The sequence below is a fragment of the Dromaius novaehollandiae genome, chromosome 2 (assembly GCF_036370855.1).
Source record: "Dromaius novaehollandiae isolate bDroNov1 chromosome 2, bDroNov1.hap1, whole genome shotgun sequence".
In the NCBI taxonomy this organism is placed as follows: Eukaryota; Metazoa; Chordata; class Aves; order Casuariiformes; family Dromaiidae; genus Dromaius; species Dromaius novaehollandiae.
Genome location: NC_088099.1, coordinates 47,461,295 through 47,485,454, shown reverse-complemented (window position 1 = coordinate 47,485,454; position 24,160 = coordinate 47,461,295). Strand labels below are relative to the sequence as shown.

At 37.8% G+C, this 24,160-nt stretch overlaps 1 protein-coding gene across 4 annotated transcripts in view; it reads right to left on the bottom strand.

Moving 5' to 3' along the window:
* Positions 1-24,160, bottom strand: part of SLC25A13 (solute carrier family 25 member 13) — a 104,706-nt gene that overhangs the window by 6,440 nt on the left and 74,106 nt on the right. For 3 of the 4 annotated variants that reach the window (XM_064506380.1, XM_064506381.1, XM_026099482.2), the window contains 2 exons: positions 11,971-12,111; positions 515-653 (listed from right to left, as the gene is read on the bottom strand). In XM_064506380.1, the coding sequence (XP_064362450.1) occupies positions 515-653; positions 11,971-12,111 (280 nt within the window). Of the gene's footprint in view, positions 1-514; positions 654-6,453; positions 6,598-11,970; positions 12,112-24,160 lie in introns of those variants that run through there. The other variant, XR_010387668.1, reaches the window with a different exon arrangement.

Sequence of the window (24,160 nt, the reverse complement as noted above, 5' to 3'; positions counted from 1 at the left end):
AGCCAAGTAACTGCATGGGATAATGTCAGTAGTAAGCAGTTTTCATCATTTTGTCAGAGTCTGCTCACAATGTGTTCAGAGAGCTGTATTGCTAGCATGGCTTTTGGGTGCCATATACCAAAATTCAAGATTCCTCTGATCATAAAGAATTTCAAGAATGCAGTGATTTTATTTATAAACCATTTCAACAAAACTTTGCCAGTCAGCCAACCAAAGCGAGAGCAAAGAGAACAGCACAGTAGCTTCATAAGGAAAGATGATATGTGATGACAAAACATCAGAACTTAAATCTTTCCCTTCCCTTTTCCTCTGGACCATTATGAAGACACCAGGAACTTACACTATCTTTCACATCAGCTCATTTCTGCAGCACAGGCATGGAACTTTCTGTTATTTGGGCACAAGGCTGAAAAATACGTATGATTCTTCCAAGTTTTTCACAAGTTCTCACAGATGTAGCTACTGTGCTGCAGGTGCAATGTAATGGCATGCCAGAAGAAATTTGGGCACTTACCAGCTATTGATCCAGCCAACAGCAAATATCCAGGGCTAATCCTCCCATCTTCATTTGCAAAAGAAGATTTCAAATGAGCATAACAGGGAAAGTAAATGGCAGAGAAAGGGATGTCACGCAGAAAACATGCCTTAGCACCCTGTGTTAAGCAAAGAGAACAAGTCTTGAGACTGAACAGTTTTAACATCATGAACTATGAACATCAGAGAACAAGGCAACATCATAATTTTTTCTTTTGTTGCAAAGGGTTATAGAAAAAGCAATTTCTCCCCTCAAAATTTTGAGAGAGACACGTATTTCAGTCTGCTGAGGAGTGTGTGTATTGTTTCTTGGTTCAATAAGTTCTATCACTGTATTTATCTTGTCTACTTGTTCTCCCTCAATCCCTAACACTGTAGTTATTTGCTGGTAATAGAGAAAATGTCATGTGTTGGCGTAAGCTCTGATAACACTTTTGCAGAATTGTAAATAGCTGATATTTTAGCCATGCGGCTGTACAAGAAGTTTAGGATATGTCTGAAGTAGATTAAGTCACAGGACAGGTTTGTCCCTTCTCTTTCCCACTTACAATAAATGCCATATGGAAATAAACAGCGCCCAGTCCAAACATCTACAGAGACAATGTGACTGATAATCAAACGTACTGAGGGAAAGAGCAAAAGAGAACATGCCCACGATACCAATTCTTTTGCATTAGCAGAACAGTAATAGAATGATTTACTTGTTTTTAAAGTAAAAATGATGTGGAATACATTTTTTCAAATAAATTTCAGCTCTTACTGTTAAATTCACCTTGCTATTAGTTTGCGTAAGTGGTATAAACAGCCAATGAAGTTACAGACAGTACAGCTGATTGCAAACCTAAGAGGGTGGTGGCAAACAGGCAAGAACAGTTGTGGGGTAGTAGCAAGCAATGAACTGTTTTTCAAGCAATGTAAAAAGCCACTACAGGAGGTCAACAAAAATAAAATACCAAATAATAGCCAAGTTCTAAGCCCCAAGAGGGACTTGCAATCTGCCTTTCCTCAATGTGGAGATCCAGCAAACACCAGAGTCTGAATACACTGGGACTGAGATTGGCAGGAAGACACAGCAAGGGTGAAGTTTTTTGAGCTTCAGAAAGAAATGGTTCTGGGACAAGGCTGATCCTCCTCTCTTTGAAGCAGGGAGTGGAGCTGCAGTGAACCTGCTTGAAGTTCACCCACAAACTCTCCTGGAGGTCCCTTTATTACTGTACTTCTCTTGTATACTGTTCTACCATGGAATGGCTCAGTGTCAGATATTCCCCAGATGATGCGCTAATATTCACTGAATTTAGTTAAATCTAATGATATGCCTGAACATATCTGTAAGTTAGCTTGTCCTGTAATAGTAGCGCAAATATAGTGTTTATGCATGCTGGATGATGTTTCTCAAGCAAACATGCAAGAGTTCCCAGGTCTCTGAAGAACTGAAAAAGCACATTTCAGTGAGGCAAGGCACAGGCAGGTGAGCAGGATGTAGTATGGTAAGATGAATTCCTGCAAGCTAATTTACAGAAGATGCTAGTAAGTGTAATTTGCAGTCAGAGAATGACTCTGAGAAAATAAAAATTTATGTTTAAAAACAGCCATTAGATCTTCTAGTCAGACCTTCCATATGTCACAGACCATTACATTTTACTCTGTTACCTAGGGTAGCAAGTACAATATGCTCCGCTCAAATCCCAGTCTCTTTCTAGAACACTTTCTCAATGTATTTCTTGACATTCTCAAATTGAGAATTCACCATTTCTCCTGACAGTTCCATGCAATGGTTAATTACTTTTGCTATTAAGAAAGTTTGCCTTGTTTCTCAATTGAAGCTGTCTGATTTATGCTCGCAGTCACTGGTTCTCCTTATGCTTTTCTTACATATACTAAAGAGCTTTTAGTTCTTAAAGAAAATGCCATAAAGGTACTCAAAACACTGCAGTCATGCAACCGCTGCACTGTTCAGCCATGCTGACTGGAGTTATCAGCCATGGAACAAAATGAACACTGGGCTAGATTCTCCTCTAAAAATTACCTGCAAAGGCCACACACTTTACCTTTAATGTATAAAGAAGATGAATCTTTTGTATTCTACATATGCACAAGAATTCTGGCCTCTCATGCTGCAACAGAAGCCTGATTTACAGTATACCTTTAATCTGCACATAAAAAGAAAGACTGGGGGGTTTACCAAGTTCTGTGTGAAAAAAACAACTTTTTAATGATCAAATGTTGGTACTATATTTACCTCACAGAAAAAAAATGAAATTTACTCCTGAAACATTCACAGACTAACACGGTTTCTTTAAAGATTTATTTTTAGAGCATACTTTTCCTCAGAGCAAATCTCCGCACTGCCTTTGCCCTCAGGGCACATTACTTTTATTTTCTTTGCTATGCTGTCATTAAAACCCTGTGCACGCTTTTCCTCTGCATTTTTTTCATACTCTGAAATATCTCTACATAGTGAAAATAACTTACGGAAATCAATAAACTCCAACTGCAAGCAACTTTTAAGTCAGCCTGAGCTGCTAACGTTGCTCCTCCTTCATTACAGGACGTTTTGCACAAGACAGAAATAGCAGATTGTTAATATCATTAATAATGTACATTCGGGTACACAGAGAGAGAGGATGTCCCTCAACTAAGTTGGCTAAGGGTAAACAAAACTTGGATCCAAACTTGGATCCACTTTAATAATAACCCAGTTTGGCTCTGTTCCAATATCACAACAGTCTAGAGTTTCCCCTCATCATTCTGTTTAAAGTCTGGGAAAGCATGTTTAAAAGCAGGCCTCATTTAACTTCAAGTTAATCATCCGCAACCAGCCTAGGCCAATTAGGAAGGCTTAGGGAGATTGGCCACAGTATCTTGAAAAGCAAAAGAAACATTTATTTTACTTCTCGCACCTTTTTGATGTGGACAACGTGCTGAAAGCCAAAAGGAGTTTTAATCAATCCTCATAAAGCTGCAAGGATCATCCGCCCGAGTTTATTCTGGCAGCCATGGTGCAGACCTGCCAGGCTGTTGGGAGATACTACACACCATGACATGCGTCTCCCTAATATAACAGCTAGTTGGCTCCCATCTTCAATCTCTTTAATAACCTTAAAGTTCTTAATCTGGGATAGTATCTCACTGAATAAACCAATGGAGGAGGAAAAAAACCCCCAAACCCTGATTGTCGAAAGATTCTGATAAATAAGCCCGAGTCAGTGCTGGGGCAGGTTCTTTAGCATGCTAATTCCTGCTTATACCAGCTCTACCTGCAAATAAGGCTCTAAACAAACTATTTCTACTACAAGGGGAGGGTAATTACACTGACAAAGGCACCTCTGTGTCGGGTTGGGCACAAGGAGCCGGCAGGTCTGGGAGACGCAGGCTTAACCTAGTCTCCTGCAGTGAATGCACATTGTCTAGTGCAGGGGGAAAAATGCCAGACTGGGGGGACCTAGCAGTATTCAAGACAACAGTGGTGCACCTTGTCTGAGAAGGTTATTTAATGCTTCTGGCACCTGTACTTACAGCCACCCCCTCTTTTTCTCCTTTACAGGTTTAGAATTTATTTGGCATGTATAATTGTTATTTTGATCCTATAGCTACAAACAATAGGCAGCATGTCATTTCTTGATCATTTTGCATTCTTCTTGGTTTTTACTACAGACTTAACCCTTTGGAATCAGAGCTCTAACAGCACCTAATAGTTTTGGAAACAGTCAAATATTATTGGCATTTGCTTTCAGGGGCTGTAATTTTTTCCACAGTAAAATGACACTGCCTTAAAAGCTGCTATACGTTTCTACTCACACATGTTTATACCAATCAATATATGAAACTGATATAGCACATCAAGTTAGAGGAATAAAGCACTTTTCAAATACTGTGCCAGCAATTCAGACTGAGTTTACATAAACAAATTACTGCACTTCTTAGATGGAAGGGCTTTCCTGGTTATTTTCAATGCAACTTTTTGAATTGCATATATTGGCATATGAGAACACATTCACAAATACACATGATGGATGCAAATTAATATAACTCAAAACTTTTACTACTCTGTTTAGTATGTTTAGTACTCTCTTGTGAACCCACAACTTGAAGACATGAAATACTTTCACTGTTACCAAAAGCTATCAGGTGGGAGGTTGGTATACATCCTGTCAATTGAGATTACACTTTCCATGTCAGCATACCAGCAGCCAGTCTATGAAGTGGTCAAAAAAAAAAAATTAAGAACAGATTTTTGGAAGCTTTTCTACTAGCTTTGGAAATGCAAACTGTGTTGGCAGTATCAGCTAAAGCACGAATCTGAGCTAAATACCTTCTAGTAATTGTGATCATAAACATGACCACAACCAATGTATCATTTCCTCCAAGAATCTTTTACTAGCGTATTATTTACCATCTTCTCTGGATCAGTTGTGCAAAATTACCGAGTGGCACTGCCTGTTATGCTGTAAAACACTGTCCAGAATGATTATTTGTAAAAGGAATAATACTTTATTAAAAATCTCATGTTAAATATTATATGCATATGAGTTTCTATGATATACAAAATAAGTAGGTACACTTATAACGTGCATTTAAATGTATATGTTAAAGATGTCTTTGGAAACCAAAATAATATAAATTCAGCTGTCTTTAACAGGACTTTATGTATATTACTCCATAGGATAGGCAGAAGACAGAAAATATTAGCTGATCTTGTACAATCATTTCAGTATTCTTTTGTGACCAGAAATTAAATAAAAACTATTACAAATGTTGAGAACCAGAAATGTATCTTTCTCACTTCTGCCAACATAAATGACATTTTGAGTTGGATTAAATGATACTCTCCCTGACTGGGATATACTGTCTCTTCATATTTTTAAGAATAGCTGTCATCTACAGCTACATCTACAGAATATCTGTATTTAAAGAAGAATTTACTAGTTGTAAGCTTCCATGCCCTAGTGCTTTCACAGTAACAATTACTGGCAGAAAGAACACAAACAGGGGAAACAAATTCCTTCAGCGTAAGTGCTACAATGTGCCTCCCTCCCCAAAGGAGCAGCTGGGTTTTGAGGAGGACAATGTCTTAAAATATTTATTTATGCAAATACTCCAGAAGTTTAGACAAGGGCAGGAAAAAAAAATGTTTTCTAGCTTTAAAGAACAGGGGTTCAGCCCAGCAGTTACCCTAATAAGCTTTTTGTCAAAACTTCTTATTGCTGAAGTTAACTTACATCTTTATTTTTAAGCCACATATCATCACAAATTGATAGTATCTTAACACCCAGCGAAGGCAGAGTGAGTCTGGAAGGCAGCTTTGACTTTAAATTGTTATATTTACTATGATGGACATTTAGTTAAAGGGAGAAAAATTTCCTTGTGGTCTGGAAAATTCTTTAGTGGTGAAGGGAGAGGAGGAGAAGAGAAGCGATCTAAATTATCTGATCAGATCCTCTGCACATCATGATAGCATTTCCTCTCCAAATTAAAATGCTGAGAGTTACAGAGGTACACCAATACTGATCTTCAAGGACAACCTCCTCAAAGCACAAGGACAGTCCATTCCATTATGCAGAAAGTTGAGCAATCATGGCAGAAAGCCAGCATGGAAAAACAGGGAACTCATGTTTGAGATTGAATGCAAAATGTATCAAGGAAGCAGAGATGGAGATGGCTACCCAGGAGAAATACAGAAGGATTGCCTGAGTGTGCAAGGATGGAGTCAAGAAAGCCAAAGCTCAGCTGGAGTTGGATTTAGGGAGGGATGTGAAGGGAAGCAAGAAGGGCTTCTATAAGTACATCAGCAGTAAAATGAGGCAGAGGACCTAGTGACAAAGGACAAGGAAAAGACAGAGAAATTACTTCTTTGCCTCTGCCCTCAAGCCTTTCAGTTCCATGAGCCTACCAGAAAAGTCTGCAGGAGTGCAGCATTACCTATAGCAGAGGAAGACAGAGCACTTAATCCATCTGGACGTATACAATCCATGGGACCAGGTGAGATACCTCCAAGGGTGCTGATGTTGCTGTGAAGCTGCTATTATCTTCAAAAGGTCAAGTCAATCAGGGGGTTTCTGATGACTGGAAAAAGACAAACATCACACTGGTCTTGAAGAAGAACAAGAAGGAAGATCTGGGAAACTAAAAGCTGGTCAAGAACACCTCAGTCCATAGCAGGTTTATCGAGTAAATGCTTCCCGAGAGGGAAACTGGGAACAACCAGCATAGATTTACCAAATTTTGCCTGACCATCTGATTGCCAGGCTTGCAGATAAAGAAAAGCAGTGGATGTTGTATACCTTGACTTTAGCAAGGCCTTTGAGACTGCGTCCCAGTAGTTAAATTGGTGGAGTATTGGCAGCACTACCAGCAGATTAGTGGATGATACATAACTGGGGAAGTAGTTAATGTGCTGGAGAGCAAGGCTGCTATTCAGAGGGACCTTGACAGGATGGAGAAATGGGCTGACAGGAACATCACAAAGTTCAGAACAGCAAATACAAGCCCTGCATCCAGGCTGGAATAACAGCATGCAGCAGGATAGGCTGGGGCTGAGTGGCCAGAAAGCAGCTTTGCAGAAAAAGTCCTGGCGGTGCCAGTAGCCAAGCAGAGCATAGGTCAGCAGTGCGTCTTTGCAGTGAAGAAGGCCAGCCACATCCCGGGCTGTTTTAGCAAGTCTGTTAGGGAACTGATTATTTCCATTCAGCCACGCCTGGGCTCCCCAGTACAAGAAAGACATTGCCACAGTGCAGCGAGTCTGGTGCAGGGCCACCAAGATGGTTAGAGGAGCACATGGCACAAGAGGGTGTAGGAAAGACAACTCTTGGTGTTGCACCGTGGAAGGGTAAGAGGCAATGAACAGAGTGAGATCTCCACAGAGTACTAATGTGAATTATTTTGTGTCACTATCATAGTAGAGTGTCACGTTAACATGCCACTGAATGGCCTGGAAGAATATTAACCTCATAAATATAGAGGGGCACCAAAACCCACATAACCCAGCTTCTCAATGATCGGCAATGGTTTTTCATTTGGACAGTAGAATACTACAATAACTACAACCAAAAACAATACATGATTCACCCAGCTGATGCAGAAAGGGTTTACATAACATTTCTTGTGTTAATTTGTTGATGTGAGACTTAAAATTTGTTTTTTTTTCCTGTTACTGCAAGTCAGGAACATTGAAATTATCAGTAACAGAGGTGTGCAGGCATTTTATTTTAAAATCCACAAGCATTTCACGGTTAGAAATTAATACAAAATATATAAATTTAAACAACAAGCAGTAGATCTTGTTAAGACATGCAGAAATTCGCCTTACGAAACTAGGTTTGACATATATATTTCTTTGCATCTTCTGGCTGCAGTTATAAGTAATAAAAGTACATTCTTCCATGATGATTACTATACAGGACTCTAACAGATTTTCTCCTGAAATTCAGCATAAAAGATTCATAGAGACTAAGCAGTGCATGCAGGATTGATCTCTTGTGGTCAGAGCAGCTTTCAAGAAGACTTATTTCTGAATAAGGAAAGTAGAATTTTCCCTGCTGACCTTGCAGTGTGGTAAACAAAACCGCACCACAGCAGAGTGAGAGAAACAGAAAAGCCAGTGTGCAACACACTGGATGGCCACTCCTGACTTAAGAGGCTTGTAGCCTATCAGCGCAGAAGTAACTCACATTGACAAGCCATGCAAACCCTTCAGCTCTGTTATGAACTTACAGAGTGACTGGCAAGTTGACTGGGAAGTTCCAGGCACGTTCTCTTTCATCACAAAAAACAACTGCTTAAAAATATCCACGCTTCTATTTTGAGGAAGCATCATTATGGTAATATTAGTTTCAACTTAACACCACAATTTGAGGTCCCATCTTCCTATTAAGTATGGGATATCCCTCCATTTATTCCATTCCTATGGCAAGTCGGTTTTCTCTGCTATTGGCAGTAGAGAGAAATCAGTATCTTTGCTGTCTGTGGATTTCACCAGACAGCCGTTATGTTAGAAGGGTTAGGGAATCCCTTCCCACCCCAAAGCAAGACCTTTAAGGAAATTTTGCAAGCAGCAGAGAAGGATCCTGTCTCTTGCACAGTGGACAACTGCACTTTTCTTGTCTCAGCTTCTCATACTATCCCACCCTCTCTGGCTTCATCTAGACAGTGGTCATCTTCAACTTTTATAAGAGACATGGCACTACAGGCACTCGCTCTCCAACAATCCAAACAGCAGAAGTGAATTATTTGGGTGGTTACTCTCTGATGCCTAGATACTGAGCTGTGATGGCAACTGCTGTAGAGAACTGCAATCAACTCGTTTTAGCAGAAAGGAAAAGGAGAGAAAAGGGGAGAGGGGAGGGAAAGAGGGAGGGAAAGAGGGAGGGAAAGAGACCCAAAGGAAGTAATTCAGGCCATATCAAACAGAAAAAAAGAAAATAAAGAAATTTGTTATCAATTATGAAACAAAACATTACATTTAAAGTTTGGATGGTTAAACAGATTTAAAAAAATTTAAAGAAAAAAAATCAATTTCAAATGAAGACCCCTGAAATAAAAAGGCTAGAATTTTGCTTTCAACACTTGCAAAAGAAAATGAATTAACTGTATCTAAATCATCACCAAGACAAACCAGTGCTTAAATGGATGAAATATTTACATGAAAGCCCATCAAGCCTATGACAAACCATTAAAATACTTCAAGAGTCACAAATAAAACTATTTTCTCAAACAACTATCTGTTCTGGTTCTTTTGCAGTGTTACGGAGTGTTACTTAGGTCTACTAAAATGCATTTAGGGCTTGAGATACATCTTTACAAGGATATCAATGACAAAGCTAAAACAAACACTAAGATACAAATGAAAGTTCTGCTCAGGTTAGAGTGAATAGCATGAAAAGTACTGAGATAGACAAAAACTCTCATTTCTGTTTTACAGATTTAAAGATAATTTGACTAGTTAAGAGTGCAGGCATTCCAAATTTATCCAGATACTTTAATTCTTATTATTAAACCATTTATTATTATTTGATGTTCAACTGATCATTATATTCACTAAACTCATTTGCTAGAAGCACCAGCAAAGGAGGTAGGCCCTTCCAAATCTACTTTCAGGCTGAAACTCCATTTAGACCATTGACCCCTCTGGGCAGTGGTTTCTGAGGCTGGTGACTTGCATGCAATGAGTTACTAATCCCTGCCTGGCCTCACTAGTGCTGCTGGCCTCATGACAAGGATTCAGAATAGGACTATTTTTGCCACTAACACTGTTGTTCCACAAACATATGAAGGTAGTATAAAACTTCACTGACACAGAATGATGCCCGTGCCATGACACCACTCCTCCTTTTGCATGGGTACAAACACTTTGGGAAGCTACCGAGTGAGCTGATCTGGGTTAAAACTAGCCTAAGCTGTAAGGTGGAGGAGACTTCAGTTTTAATTAGTTTCCTGTTCTGGATCAGTATGTGGCTGCACTAAGACTCATGCTGGCACAAGGGAGAGTGGCAAAGATCGCCTTATTTTGGCTCCAGTGCCAAAGTTTTGGGGGAACAACAGTGCAAACCCGTCCAAGGACAGAGCTAGCACAGACTAAGGGTACACTCGGACACAAGTTTTATGGTGTGCATGAGCTCTGTTTGGTGGACAACTGTGATTGCCACTTTAAATTCTCTAGTTTTGTCAAGTTAGTCAAGCTTTCATAGGCAATGAATTCATATTGGATGTACAAAAGCACATAAACACAAGGAGCAGGGAGAGACAGTGGAACAGAGACAGCAAAAGTGTAAAAAACCCCTCTTCTCTGACTTTTTTTCTGTGGAAGTAAATGGACTTAATGAATGAACCAATGAAACTGTGTTAACTTGTGATAAATAACAGTGCCTGTTCCAACGCAAAGCAGTGCTGTAACTTGCTTTTGTTCAGAAGAAGGCATATTCTTGGCAAATATTCCTAAGTACCTACTCTAAAAACCAGAAATAAGTCATTTTTATGACCTGAGACACTAATGCCATTTAAAAATGTAAGAATACAGCAAACTTTGCTCATCGACTAATACAGAGTATTCAGGGAAAAAGTATCTGATAAATGCTACTTTAGTCAACCAGTCTGTCATTCTTTTTCATGTTATGTTTTATTTTTACTAGTTCAAGTAGAAGTCAGTAGCTGCCCCCCATTCCTGTGCAGCCTCAGGGATGCAGCATGTTTACCATATCCATGTTTTCAGTTGTAAATGCCTGCCCTGATCAACACCATAATGCCATTTACTAGGAGTTTATACAACAGCATCACCTTCAGTAAAACACCTAAAAAATTAGCAAGTCAATTTAAAGGGAAAAACAACTCCCTACTAAATCCTATTCAGACCTGCTACTTCTCTCCAGGCCAAAACATACATACATCTACTCATGGGCAGGCTTCCTCTTTGTGATGTTAAGAGAACAATTTAAAAGGATTGTATGCTTAAAAATGGAGCTGAAATTTAAACATTGTGGGGCAGGGGGATGGGGCTCATTTAGTATTGTACAGCATCTTTTTTTCAGTTTACAGTTGCATTGCTGTAAATAAGAAAAACAGAGGAATACTGCCTGCTGCGCTAGAAATACTGAGACAAATAGACAGTATGAAAGCTTTCTCCTGTAGAGTGGGCTGCAGAATCTGAAGAAATACCACATGATGCTCTGCAGTATACGGCATTTGTTACGGTTCTTGTTTCAATACAGTGTGTAATGGCTGTCTCAGAGTACTCCAGATATTTCATACTCCTCCATATCTAGTTCAGTCTAGCATCATTTTATTCATATGCATGTATTTATGTATGTATGAGAGGGCAATAATGGAGGAAGGAGAAGTGTGGAGTTTGTAGCGTGCACTCATAAAAGCATCTTTTCTCAAAAATACTGGTGGCAATGCTCTTCTAAATTAGTAAGGGCAAGCTTGCTTTAGAGGTTTATTTTTATGCTGGGCTCCCACTGTCTGTATTTCTTCACTAGTTATTGCACTGCAATTAATTCCCATCCCAGATTAACAATGACATCTGGAAAAGCTGCTGTATGAAACAGAGAAGAACAAGAGCACAGCTCCAAAACTGTAGGCTCTATGTCATGAAAATAAGTCTATTTTTACAACAGGTAGAATGTCAGGAATCAGAGACTAATCCTCAGTGAACAGTACTTACATCCAGACCTGCTGAAGTGATAAAAGACATTCTAATGAGATCCAAAAAAACCACATGCTTAAACACAGAACCAGAAGACAAACAGTATCTTCCTTTACTTAGAAATGAAAAATGAAGATATAATATCTCATAACAATGAAGAACAAAAAAAAATTATGTACCATTGTTTCCGCATTCTGAAGGTTTGTGAGAACAATGAAATGACTCTACTCAAAACAAAATCTTTTGATTTGAAATATTCGCAATTGACTTTTAATTCATGTATACATAGAAAAAGTTACCTTGTAGAGACCAAAGAAGCCCAAGTCCCGTAAGACAGTGAGGGCACTAACTCGTGGACCAGTAGTAATTTCTCCAGCCACCTGTAATCGAATCTTGACAATTTCTAGTGGGTTGGTAAAGATCACTTGAGAACCTCCAGCCTGAAATTAAAAGTGGAAGACAATATGTTAATACATTAAATTATTTGCAACATTCATCCTGTTATATTCAACAGAAGATGTTTTTAATCCTGCTGCAGTCAGTTAAGCTATTAGCAGACATGATTTTTAGTAGTAGTCAATAAACTGCAGTTCGTAAGGCAGAAACCTACCCCACACGAGATGAACGGTCAGGAAACAGAGAGGAAGCAGGTCAGTCAGTGACATTGCAGTTCATCAAACAGACACTAGCTCAATTCTTGCTGCAAGAATACATTCACCAACACCAATTTTTGCAATACTGCCAAGCCAAGAACATTGTAAAGCAAGTCATAAAATGAAAGGAAGAATTAGTAGCTAAGTAAAGAAACTGAGATCTGCATGCCAGTACTTAAAAAGTGAAAACATACTACTGAAGAGTAAGAGTCTGGCAGGAACTTTTTCAATTTTGGCATTTGTTCATAAAACAAGAACACATGAATTCCAAAGACCAGAACTGCAGATATCTTTTGCTTCTTTAAAGCCCAACTGCACTAGTAGTTTCAGTGTAATTAAATGCAGTTTCATTTAACAGTCTGAGCTCCACATCATTATTTTTGCATCAGGTAACAAAGAAAATGAAGGTCTACAAACTGAAGGACGCCATTAATCAAGAAGTCTAAATGACTTAAAAATTTCAGTCATTTGTTTGTAAGATGTCACTCAATTGATTTCAAAAGTTAGTTAGATTTAAATCACAATGGTGGCGAGTATACTCTCCACTACTTTTAGTAAAGTACAACTCATTTGCAATATGAAATGTAGGGCATAACCTTTTAGCTATACTGACAGATCCTGCGTTAAAAATTTAAAATGAAAAAGCAATTGCATGACATAACTTAAGTGCATTCCAGTAAGAGTCATTCAAACTCCATCTGGCCAAAATTCAACAGAGCGTCATTCCAACTTCTCCTAATTTGTTAATTATGTGGCCCAACAGCTATGCTCTTTTCCAGGTTCTTATATCACAAACTATGTAAAGGGCAACTTCCATTCCTCACCCCCCTCACAACGAAACAAGTACATATTTTTTTCTAGAAGGCAATGACTAAAATGAAATAAACTGTTTTTAAAAACATTTGCATCGAGCCATCTCTAGTATGTAAACGCTATGTGCACGTCTCTTCCAAATTATCAAAATGTTAAAAGAATTAATCATGGTTCAGATTATTTTCAAAATAAAAAGATATGCACAGTAATATGGTTTAAATAATGTGCTGAAGAAACAGCAAATCACATGACCAACTATTCTTGCCTACCACTTAGACTGAGCATACACAGTGCAGTTACAAATTAAAGTCTTTACATAACCCCCAAAATATCCCAAATGTTTCCTATTTTGACCAGGAAAAGCATGCTCTTGTGCAACTCAACCGGCTTTGACTTTCAAATTGGCATAATTTAATTTAACTGCATTTACCAAACCAGAATCCTGGTACACATAAAACTGCTATTCTTCTTGCCATCAGAAATTAGAATGATAAATTATTTGGCATATTTGTTGACTTCAGTTTTGCACTTAAAAATAAACATGTTAAGTAAATAAGTCTTCAAAACAAAGAATTGAGATGGTTTCTTTTACTTGTCTACTTATCTTGCAAAGCTTCAAAATGAAAAATCTTGGAAAGCTCTTTACGGTGAATTATAAATTCCTATATAATAAGCATTTTGGTCTATGTATCACAAATATTAAGTGTTCCCACATGCCACTATACATTTTTTCTTCTTAAAAGGATAAAGTACCAATGCGAGGCAATAATATTCATTTGTGAGTTTGCTATACCACAGCTCTCCTCTAAAACACGCTATTTAAAAACTCATATCCACAGATCTACATTAGTGCAAATAAACTATTTTTTCTCAGTATGATCATCTCGCAGTTCATTGTGCCAAGAGTCCACGGGAACTGTTCCTTTAATTTTCACTATGGGAAAACTGCATCACAATTCAAAAGATGACAACAAAACTGAAGTTCAGTTTGTGATTATTAATGCACCAAAACACTGAGTAATTTACAAATCTATAAAAACACTTATAAGTGTAAATGTGAATGCTGTATTTAGAGAAAGGATCTAGAAAGGTATATCTGATTTTAAAGCAGAAAAAAGGCCAATAATGTCTGAATTTGGTCAAATGGGAAGTGCTTAAAATGCTAGCACCTTTAAATGTTAACGTTTGTGCGTCGTGCATCGGCTGCGTGCAATGCTTGCAGCTCTGGGAAGATCGCGCCAGCCTCCTGTTTCAGTGCGCTATTTGAAAAATAGATGCTATTACTTACCCACCTCACATACGCTGGGTCGCTGCATTCAATATTTTAAAACACCAAGACCTGTATTCACCAGGCATCACCAAAAAGACCAAAGCAACTCACGTGACGACTGCTGGTTTTGCTACCCACAAAGGACGTCTCAGGAAAGCCACTGGAGATTCCCAGTGAAGTCTGCCTGTGAGACTGCCCAGGTACTAGGCCCGAGCTCCCTGAACCACCTTAGCTGTGCTCTGAATTTGATCAAAGAGACACTCCAGGAATCAAAGGAGGAGCAAGCGAAAGGCACGAGGCTGACGCCACGCGACTCACGCTCCCGGGAGGAGGCTTTCTGCCAGCCGCCTGTGCCGCTCGGGAACCCGAGGCTGGTTTGGCATCAGCCAGCGCAGGGGCTGCTCTGAGGGTAACAAGGACAGCAGCCTGCAGGGGAGCATCTCTCACCCTCTTTTTAACTACCCATATGGGTAACTGCACCTCCTTACTCCCCAAATGGTGGGAAAGCAAACCCAGAGACGGCTGCTCTACCCTCTAACAACATCGTTTCTTGCTTGCCTAGCCCTGGTAACTCCTTGTGTGTTATGCTGCATCATACTGTGTGTCTCACAAATATCGATGGTTATTTCCTCCCAGCGCTCCTGTGAGGAAAGTATGATCCCTCTAGTTTTACAAGAAGGGGACTTGAGGTAAAGAGGTTAATTGTACGGCCAGTGTACATGTGTCCCTAGCTCACATGCACACAACTAGTAACAGCATGCATATACCCTGATCTCTAAATCAGCACCTTGGATCACAATACTGTTATTGCTGTCCTCTTTCCAAGCTTTCACATATTGAATAAAATACAATGAAAGAAATCTCATTAATCTCCCCCCGCCCCCCAGTCTCTTCAAGGTGCTTGTATAAACTATTATGGAAAAAAAATAGACAAAAACCTCATCACCCTGTTCATTTTGCTTGGCGAACTAGTTTAACAATGTTAACTTCTCCTTATTTGGTAACTTTTGCAGTTAAAAGTGCATCTCATTTTAAAACATGCTCCCAAAGGTTAGCATTTTTAAACTACTTTTTGGCCAGAACAAACACAGTTCAAGCTCAGCTTGCTCAAGCTTAAACATTTCCTCCACTAAGTGTCACAAAAATCATTCCGAGATAAATTTCACCAACTGTTTTACGAATTGATTCTTCCCAGTAATGCCAATTTTTCAATACTGAAGTTAAACACTTGATTACTCTCAACTCCGAATTCATTTCACCTCTTTCAATCAGTTGTTTAAAGTAACTAATGAGCTGACCAGAAAAAAAAAACACTATTACTTTTCAGTTATTATAATGTTGTTAAAACCTGTAATTTTGACTTATTTATAGGAATATATACATACAAATACTGCATAGACAATTATTTGCAAGTCCCACAAACTGTATTATTCTGCGAGAATTTAACATTTGACCTAATTACAACTTAGTCCCCTTCTAAAATATCACAAGCATTTATGATCTTGTTTGATGTAAAGCAAGAAACAAAGGCAAACACCTCCATCTTCCAAGAACTCCTCATACACACATAACTATAGAAATCTGGATTACTAAAAAATGTTCAATGTGCTTTAACAAATGGACATATGCTAGATATGCATACACATACATGTGGATTTTTAAAAATAATCTGTTTCTTCATCTTTGCAGTTTTTCAACTCTACACTGGGTATGATATCATCCAACACCTCTCGATGGCAGTATAACCTTGGACAGTAAGACAGTACCGTCTATCACAGTCCTTCCACTTTACTGCTTTCCTGAATGGAAGAAAGAAGTAGAAAAAGTCCAGGTATTTTTTTTGTCCATGGGGAAATACAAGCCACTCTCTAGTGGGGGAAAAAAAGGGTTTAATAACAATCATTTAACAACATCCCAGTTTAAGAAGTCAGAATGTTTTCTACCTCTTCACACATTCAAGTCACCTTGTAATAAACACTACTGGAAATTAAGCAGATTTTCACCCCCTCCTTATACTAAGAAATTTGCATTCTTTTTAAAGAAATTCCCATTCTTTCTAATGTAGCTGCATTTTGTGCACCTGTAAGATTAGATAAGAAATGAGTATACCAGACCCAACTCTCCTAAACAGGATTGCCACAGTCCCCATTGGAAAGCTGCAGCGTAGTTTCCGAGGAGAACACAGCTTGCTATTCAGGAAGAAAACTCTCTGCTTTTTACAGTCTCAGACCAGCCTATCCCAAGTGAAAGTACTAGATTCTCTTCCTTTCATGACTATTAACCATCAACTGTCCTAGTGTCTCCAACCTCCACCTTTATCAGCTACTAAAAACCTCTTTGCCTGTTCTCAGCTAAGAGCATGTAGAGGCAGCCAGGATCTTTCTCCGGCCTCCCATCAAACTTGTTGCATAGCATCTTTTAGGGGTTCATGGCTGAAGAAAAGGGTTACTGTTGCTGTGAAAGTGTTAATATTTCCCAACAATATCATCCAAGGATAGCAATTATGGCAATTAATGGCAACCATTAAAATACATATGCAGTATGTTACATAAGTATCCCAAATCAACCTGCAAAAGAAATCATCTACAGCATCACGCTTACTCATTCTATGTAGAAACAGACAAATATGTTCAAGTTCTAAAATTTTTAGTCAACTGTTTATCATATTCCTTAGTCCCAGGCCCTTACTCCTTGCCAGTTGCCAGATATAACTTGTTTTCCTCTGTATTTGCTAGCATCTTAATTAAAGTCAGGGTTCCTAATGTACTGAGTGTTCTACAGACAAAAAATAAAGCTTGTTCCCTGACATTAAAAAAAAAAAAAATCTAAATTAAAAAGGCACTCAAAGGATGCAAGAATTACCATCCTCAATGTACAATAAAGGGCAACTAATGCACAGAACTATTAAATGATTTACCACAAAATCACATACTCAGTCTATGACAAAACAAGCCTTAGAAGCCAGATTTATGAAGTGCCACTGCAGTGCTTCAAACTACCTTTAAAACTCTTGGAGTTTATATGGCAAAAGATCTCAAGAGTCATCAAGATGAATTTTGTCGAGCTGCTGCAAAGGTGATTTCATGATAGACTTGCCTGTTACCAGAAGAGCTACTGAATAACAGACATCTGTCCAAAGTGACTGTTTTTCTTATATATTTCAAAGGTGACAACTTTAATTATTTGGCACTGAATGTCAAGGGCAAGTCTGACTGGGTTCTCAAAAGGTCGGTTCGATGTTTTGTGTTTTTCAGATAAAGCCAGGCTTCAAAAATCCAGACGAGCCATCTTGTGCTATTTTGTGTCTTCTCTTGTCTGTGGTCCTATCTATACAGGATTCTGATAATGCTCTTTAGCAATGGGAATTCATACAGTAAATATCTTCACTGCAGATCACGAGAAGATTTCCTGAGCCCTCAGTCATCTGCTTTTCACTCCCCTGACCAGGCTAGCACAGAAACAGCTTTCATGCTGCTCAGGCAGAACTGTGTTTTTCCCCAGCTAATCTGTCTTGTCTTCTGAGAGCAGACTTCTCTCGGTCTGGCAAAGGCTTTGGTTTGGATAGCTCAAACAGCAAACACTGCTATAATCGAAAAGCCTTGTTAATGTCCACATGTACATAAATTGCAAAGCAAGCTCCTTCACATTAAAGGGCTCATAAATGGAATTGCAATTAGTCTGAACAGAAGTACATTCCTGCTACTGCTTCATACAGATTTCCAAGATAGATACAAGCTGTGACGATTTCGGCACAATAGTTTATTAATGACATGGCTAAACAGAAACAAACAAAAGTACAGTTTGTTTACAAGTGCTGACACACTCTGCAACAGGAAAAAAAATTAGAATTGTGGATTTCATATTTTCTACTTTACAGGTAATATAATTCTTCAGAAGCCTAGCCAAAAAATCAAAGTGGAGCCTACTTGATTGGCATTATAAAAGCAATTAAGTTACAGACCTGTCAAATATGTTAACATTTGGCTCTGTCTGCTCTACTTGTCTATTTTGACTAGTTGTGGAATCACTTAATGATTTACAGACCTTCCAAGTCTTAAGGTATGGTAGCTGCATTAAAACTATGACCCATTATTTCCTGGTCACATCATAAATTACTGTGACATCATAAATATCTTCCTTTTTCTCACAGAAAACTAGATTTTAAATCCTGATTTGAGTTTGAGGGGTTTTGTGTTTTGGAACCTATACTAGTAAACACTAAAATATCTTACTGACTTTAAAATAAGCAGTAATGAGTAATAGGAGAAACGGATGTGTAATAAAATATAATTGTCAAACCAATTATATTTCTTTAGCTATAAAATATCATCATACAATAATTTTCAGTCATTGTTTCTAATACAATAGTAAAGAAAAAGACTGAATGTATTTCAAATAGAAAGAATATTAAGCATGCTTTTTGGAAAAAATGGGCTTTTTTTTGTTCAAAAGGTTCAAAATTTCTGTTATACAATCAGAAACATAACAGCCTAAACCTGCCCTCTCTCCTTTTTATTTTTCTTAATATGTAAAAAATCTTTTCTTTTTTTTTTTTTTTTTTTTTTGAGGTAAGAAGGGAAGTGAGGAGGAAGAGGAGAGGGGAAGGAAAAAGGGAAAGCAGCTCTAATTTGTTATGGGAAAATACCCTTGGAAAAAATTAAAATAAATGAACTTATTCAAATGGAAAATTCAAAACAGAGTGAAATCACATTCTAAGTTCTTAGTGCTTTCAGGAAAGGTCAGTTTAAACAGGTACGACTGGGTGAAAGATTCAGCAAACTATTTTTTAAAACATCCAAACCTACAAGGAAATGTGGGGTGAGGTCAAAGAAAAGCAGGCACTCTGCACCAGGAACTTCCCCACCCTTTGGTACAACCTTCTGTAAGGGCTACCATGTTATTGTATGTTCCCTTCCTACACTTTGATATAAGACTTAAAACTCAGATTAGCTGCAAATTAGTTGAAGACTAAAACAGAGCAATGTTGGAACACAACTGGCTTGCAAATGGGAAGTCAAATTTAAGTTCAAATCTATCTGGTCTCTTTTGTAGTAAAAGTTTAAGGATAGTCTGAACCACTATGTTGAAAATTACAACTCAAGGACACAGTGTTTCAGAGGAGAAAACTCTACTTTAAAATCTTTAATTACTTATGCTATACTATACTATCATGCTATATCAATTATATTAAACATACTTTAAAAATCAAAATAATTAATTTATTTAATTAAGTAAATGTTATATAAAGAGAAAATTGCTTTAATTTTAATCGTGGAGGAAAAAATTAGGTGCCTTTCAAACCTTTCTTTAAACGAGAAATGTGAATTTGGGGCTTTTAAACATGCATGTAGAACTCCCCTTGACAGTAATGGAAGTTACATTCACCGACTTCAGAGAGAATAGACCTTTTAAAGTAAATCTGTTAAGAGTTCAAGAAATATATACCATTTTCCTTCAAAGCTAATATGAGTAATCGTAAAGAACACCATTATTTCTTAACTATCTCAATAAGCTACACCAAAACTTTTATGTATGATAGCAGTTGTTCTTTTTTTTTCAGATATCACACAGAGATGATTTTTTCCCCGGCATACATAATGCTGAGTTTCATTTTACCCATAACCCAGACTTCCTTGCCAAATAAAATAAAATTTTATCAGATTTAAGTTTCTGAATAATAAAAACAAGAATGACACTTTCAGTTTCCTTTAGCCTGCAACTTAAAAATCTCTGGATTTCTTCAAGTAAGATATCTAAGAAGGGTGTGGGAGTTGTAGTGTATCTGCCCTCTACCTCTACTACAATTCTACAGAGAAAATGCAGCTCAGATTTAGACTTACCTTTATTATTCTCTGAAACATAAAGTAAATGCTGTAAGTAGCTTAATACTAAACAATCTGCACTGGACTGGTGGTTTGGCAAATTTAATCTGGAATTTCATATCATATTCCTTTATAAAAATTAATTCTGGACAGGGTTTTGCACACTTCTGAGATGAACTCCATCTTAACTGTACCTAATTTTTATGTTCCATTGCAGAGCTGAGGTTGTCCAAGCAGGTCCAATGTGTTTCAACTTTATTATGATTCCTATAAAGCCTCTAGAAATATGCCTAAAATTGTCTTGACAACTTAAATAAAAGCAGATCTGTACGGGGTCTGTAATTGTACTGTGCTACATGATTTAAACTGGCTAATAGTGAGCACACACTGAGCAGATGGGAAGGAAAAAGACTCTGTGTGCTCAGAGAGAGGAGGGAGAGCAGAAGGAAAGGTTACAAAGCAAAATGTTTTTCCTCTTTCTTGCAGAACATCAGACCTCTGATTTACCTAGACCATTGTTTTAGTAAATTCAGACAAGTCCATGCATATTATAGTGCCGTTTCTTTTCAGTCATACCACAATACTTCTTCGATTTTTCTTAACATTTTGTTTGTATTTTATGATCATTCTTTATTTTGAATCTTTGCACAGTTACTTCCAAGCACAATGTAAATTCTTCAATTAAATGTGGAACTGTTTTAATTGATGGAAACAAGCAGAATGATCATCTCACCTAAGAGCATAGTCGTAAAGGTAGCATCTCAAAACCCCAAAATAATATTTATGCCACTTTTACAAAGTGGCAATATTAATTGAATAATGTAACTCAAAAGAAGAAAGTAATCACTAATATTGTATCCAAAAATCACATTATTTTTATCAGAAACTTTCAAATGGATGAACTTTAAGAGAAGCATGCAGCTAATCTCAGTTTAAGTACTGTTTTTTTCTTTAAAATATGAACTATGTTGAAAGACCACAAATAAACCAACATTCCTTCAAGAACATTACCAATGTAAAAAAAGATTTTAAATTGTACTTCTAGTTTATCCAAACTCATCTTTTTATCCAAGAATCCCTGAAGGTAAGTTACAGGATTAGTAGAAATTAATCCTTACATTTTTTTGCACTTTTTCACTCAAGGAGGTTAGGTCAGATCTGTGGTATAGATGCCTACCAAATCACAGCTCTACAGTATTATTACAGAGAGTCTTGGAAATAAAGACTTTTACTAGTCTCATAGTGATAAGGACTATATAGGAACTGCATGATCCAGTGATTAAGGTATGAGAGTTCTAAATCCAAGGCAGAGACCGGATTTCTTAGTGGCTGTCGGGCACTGTGCAATCTTGAAGTTACATATATTTTCATAGGTAACAAATATCATAGTCACCAGGAAAATTTCTTGCAAACAAAGGAGGAGAAGATGGAAATTTTGCGCCAGTGTAGTAATTTATATACCAACTGTCCTTAAGATTCTGTATAAAAATATAAAGGTTATATTTTTAATTGGGGGGGGGGGAGGGTCTCAAAAAAAAAATCTCAGACAACCTATCACTTTCATCTTCACGTAATAAAAAGCTATGAAACAGGCTGTTAGTTGAACTAAGTGCCGAGAGGTCATGAAGGAAAAGATCTTTCTATTTTTTCTTCCTTTTTTGCAGGAGAGAAAACAGTTTACAAAACAGAAAAAGACTTGTTCAATGAAACAATCAGCTTTAGCTGCAAGTGCAAAAGTCAGCCATGTGTACTAATTCTCAGTAATTATGATGCAAAGCGAGCTCCTTAGGGACTTAAAAGTCAACGCCTGGCAATGCTTGGGCAAACAGCAGAGTGGAGCTACTCAGGTGATACTGACCCCTTCAAAGCCCTTTGTGTTACTAAACAACCAAATATACCCAAGCATCTGCTTGGTCCTCCCTTTCTTAGATATTAATGCTGTAATGTACTCATAGGGCTGGTGTTAAAAACATGAAAATCTAGCATGTGTCCCAGCACAAAGCCCTTGCATAATCCACTCCAAAGAAATGTAAGCATAGAAAAAGGGAACTTCTGCATCTTTGCTTGTAATACAATTGCAGCTGAGATCTAGATGTGGAGAGTGGGACTGTGGTAGGGAAGGTTTCTTTAATAAAATTCATCTTACTTGGCTGCCCTTTTTTTAGACTCTAACACATCATGCTCTTTGCCTCCCACACAAGCGATTACTACATTTTCAAATGAGGTAAAATCCAAGACTGAAAATCTTCAAAACGATTCAACAGTCTCATTACTGTTTCCACTGGAATCAGAAGTTTCACTGACTCAAACTGAAACAAAAAGTTAGGCCAATGCAATGCTGAAAGCCTTAGGAAAAAACACAGCTTTGGCATCTCACATTTTTAGCGTATATTTCCACCAACACAGAAAAATTAATCTCCTTTCCCCCCAAAACTAGGCACCACTTGTAATGACAGTCTCTGTTGCTAGTCTGAATTGGGTATAAAATTACAAAAAACAAAGACCACCTGCAGAAACGACAAGTTGCAACCTATCTACCTGGCACTAGACTATGCCCTTAAGTGGAGCACTCCACTTAAAAGAAAACTCAGGGCATTCTGCCACCGCACGTCTGCTGCTAGAACTTTATGCAGCATCTCATTGTTAATATTATATTTCAAATGCCAAATGGGACAAGCCAACATTTACAGCACGTTTAAAATATGTCTCAAGCCACCTATCTCTTAAAGCAGATCCTTAGTCTACAATGAACTACTGGCAAAAAGCTTGCTGCAGCATTCTCACAAATGACAGTGCTCTGTAAAGAGTGCTATTTGTACTGCATGAAAAAAAATTCACAGCAGTCAGTAAAATTAAAAATCTAGATCAAACAACATTAAATGATAATTTTGCTGAATTCTCTGCAGCTGCTATGTTCATAAGACGTTTTACTAGTGTAAGGGGCAAATACTTTTTACTCTGCAAGTACTTTATTGCATTTCTCCTTCATTTACAGCATGCTTTTTATTTAGGACTTTAGAGACCCACATTCTTCTCTCCCACCTCCCCCCTTCTTCTTTCCTCTGCTGAATGCTCCTAAAGTTACAGAACAAGGGGATCCTACCTGGCAGTCTACAACAGGTCAGTGATCAAACAGAAGGAGCAGTCAGACAGCAGCCAAATCCTGCCCCATCTCCTGAGAATTACAGAAAGCCAGGGCTTCTCAGCCTGCAAAGCAATCAAGCCACTGCACCCTGAGGCTTAGATAATCGTAGTATGCTCTTTGCAAGCACATACAGCACAAATCTCCGCACCTACTGAGGCTAAGATACAATTATTTGTTTTTAAGTTGTTGTTCAATGTAGTTTTCAACACAGGTAGAAGCTGCTTGAAAATGTGACCTCATCTGTCTTATGACAGCAGAAACAAAGATAGATTGAAAATATACCAACATTGCTCTGCCCCAGTGATCAAAGCCAGTTTAAATAAACAATGTTCTTTATCTATAAAGTGCACTAGTCTTTGAACAACTATTCATTTTACTTAAAGTATTTACATTTGCTTGAACAAAATCAATACACCAGATAAAGCAAGCTGTAATATGAACACACAGAACTAGACCAAAATATGAAATATTATCATTTACCCAGTAATATACCAGTTGTTCATTAAGATACTACCTTGTGCAAGGAAAACAATCTCAAAAACTTAGTGGGTTTTAAATACAGCCTACATTCAGGAATGCATTATGTACCGAGTTAACATTACACAGCCTACGTCTGCTATGAACTCAAGGAAGCATGAGTAGTTTTTGCCATTTCAAAAAGCCAGTATCACTGCAAAAAGTGAAAATTAGTGGGCGCAGTAACACATCAGGAAAAAAGTGACGTGGCAGAGTGGGTGCCACAATGCAGTAACTAATTATTAACTTCTGGAAAGGTTAGCATGAATC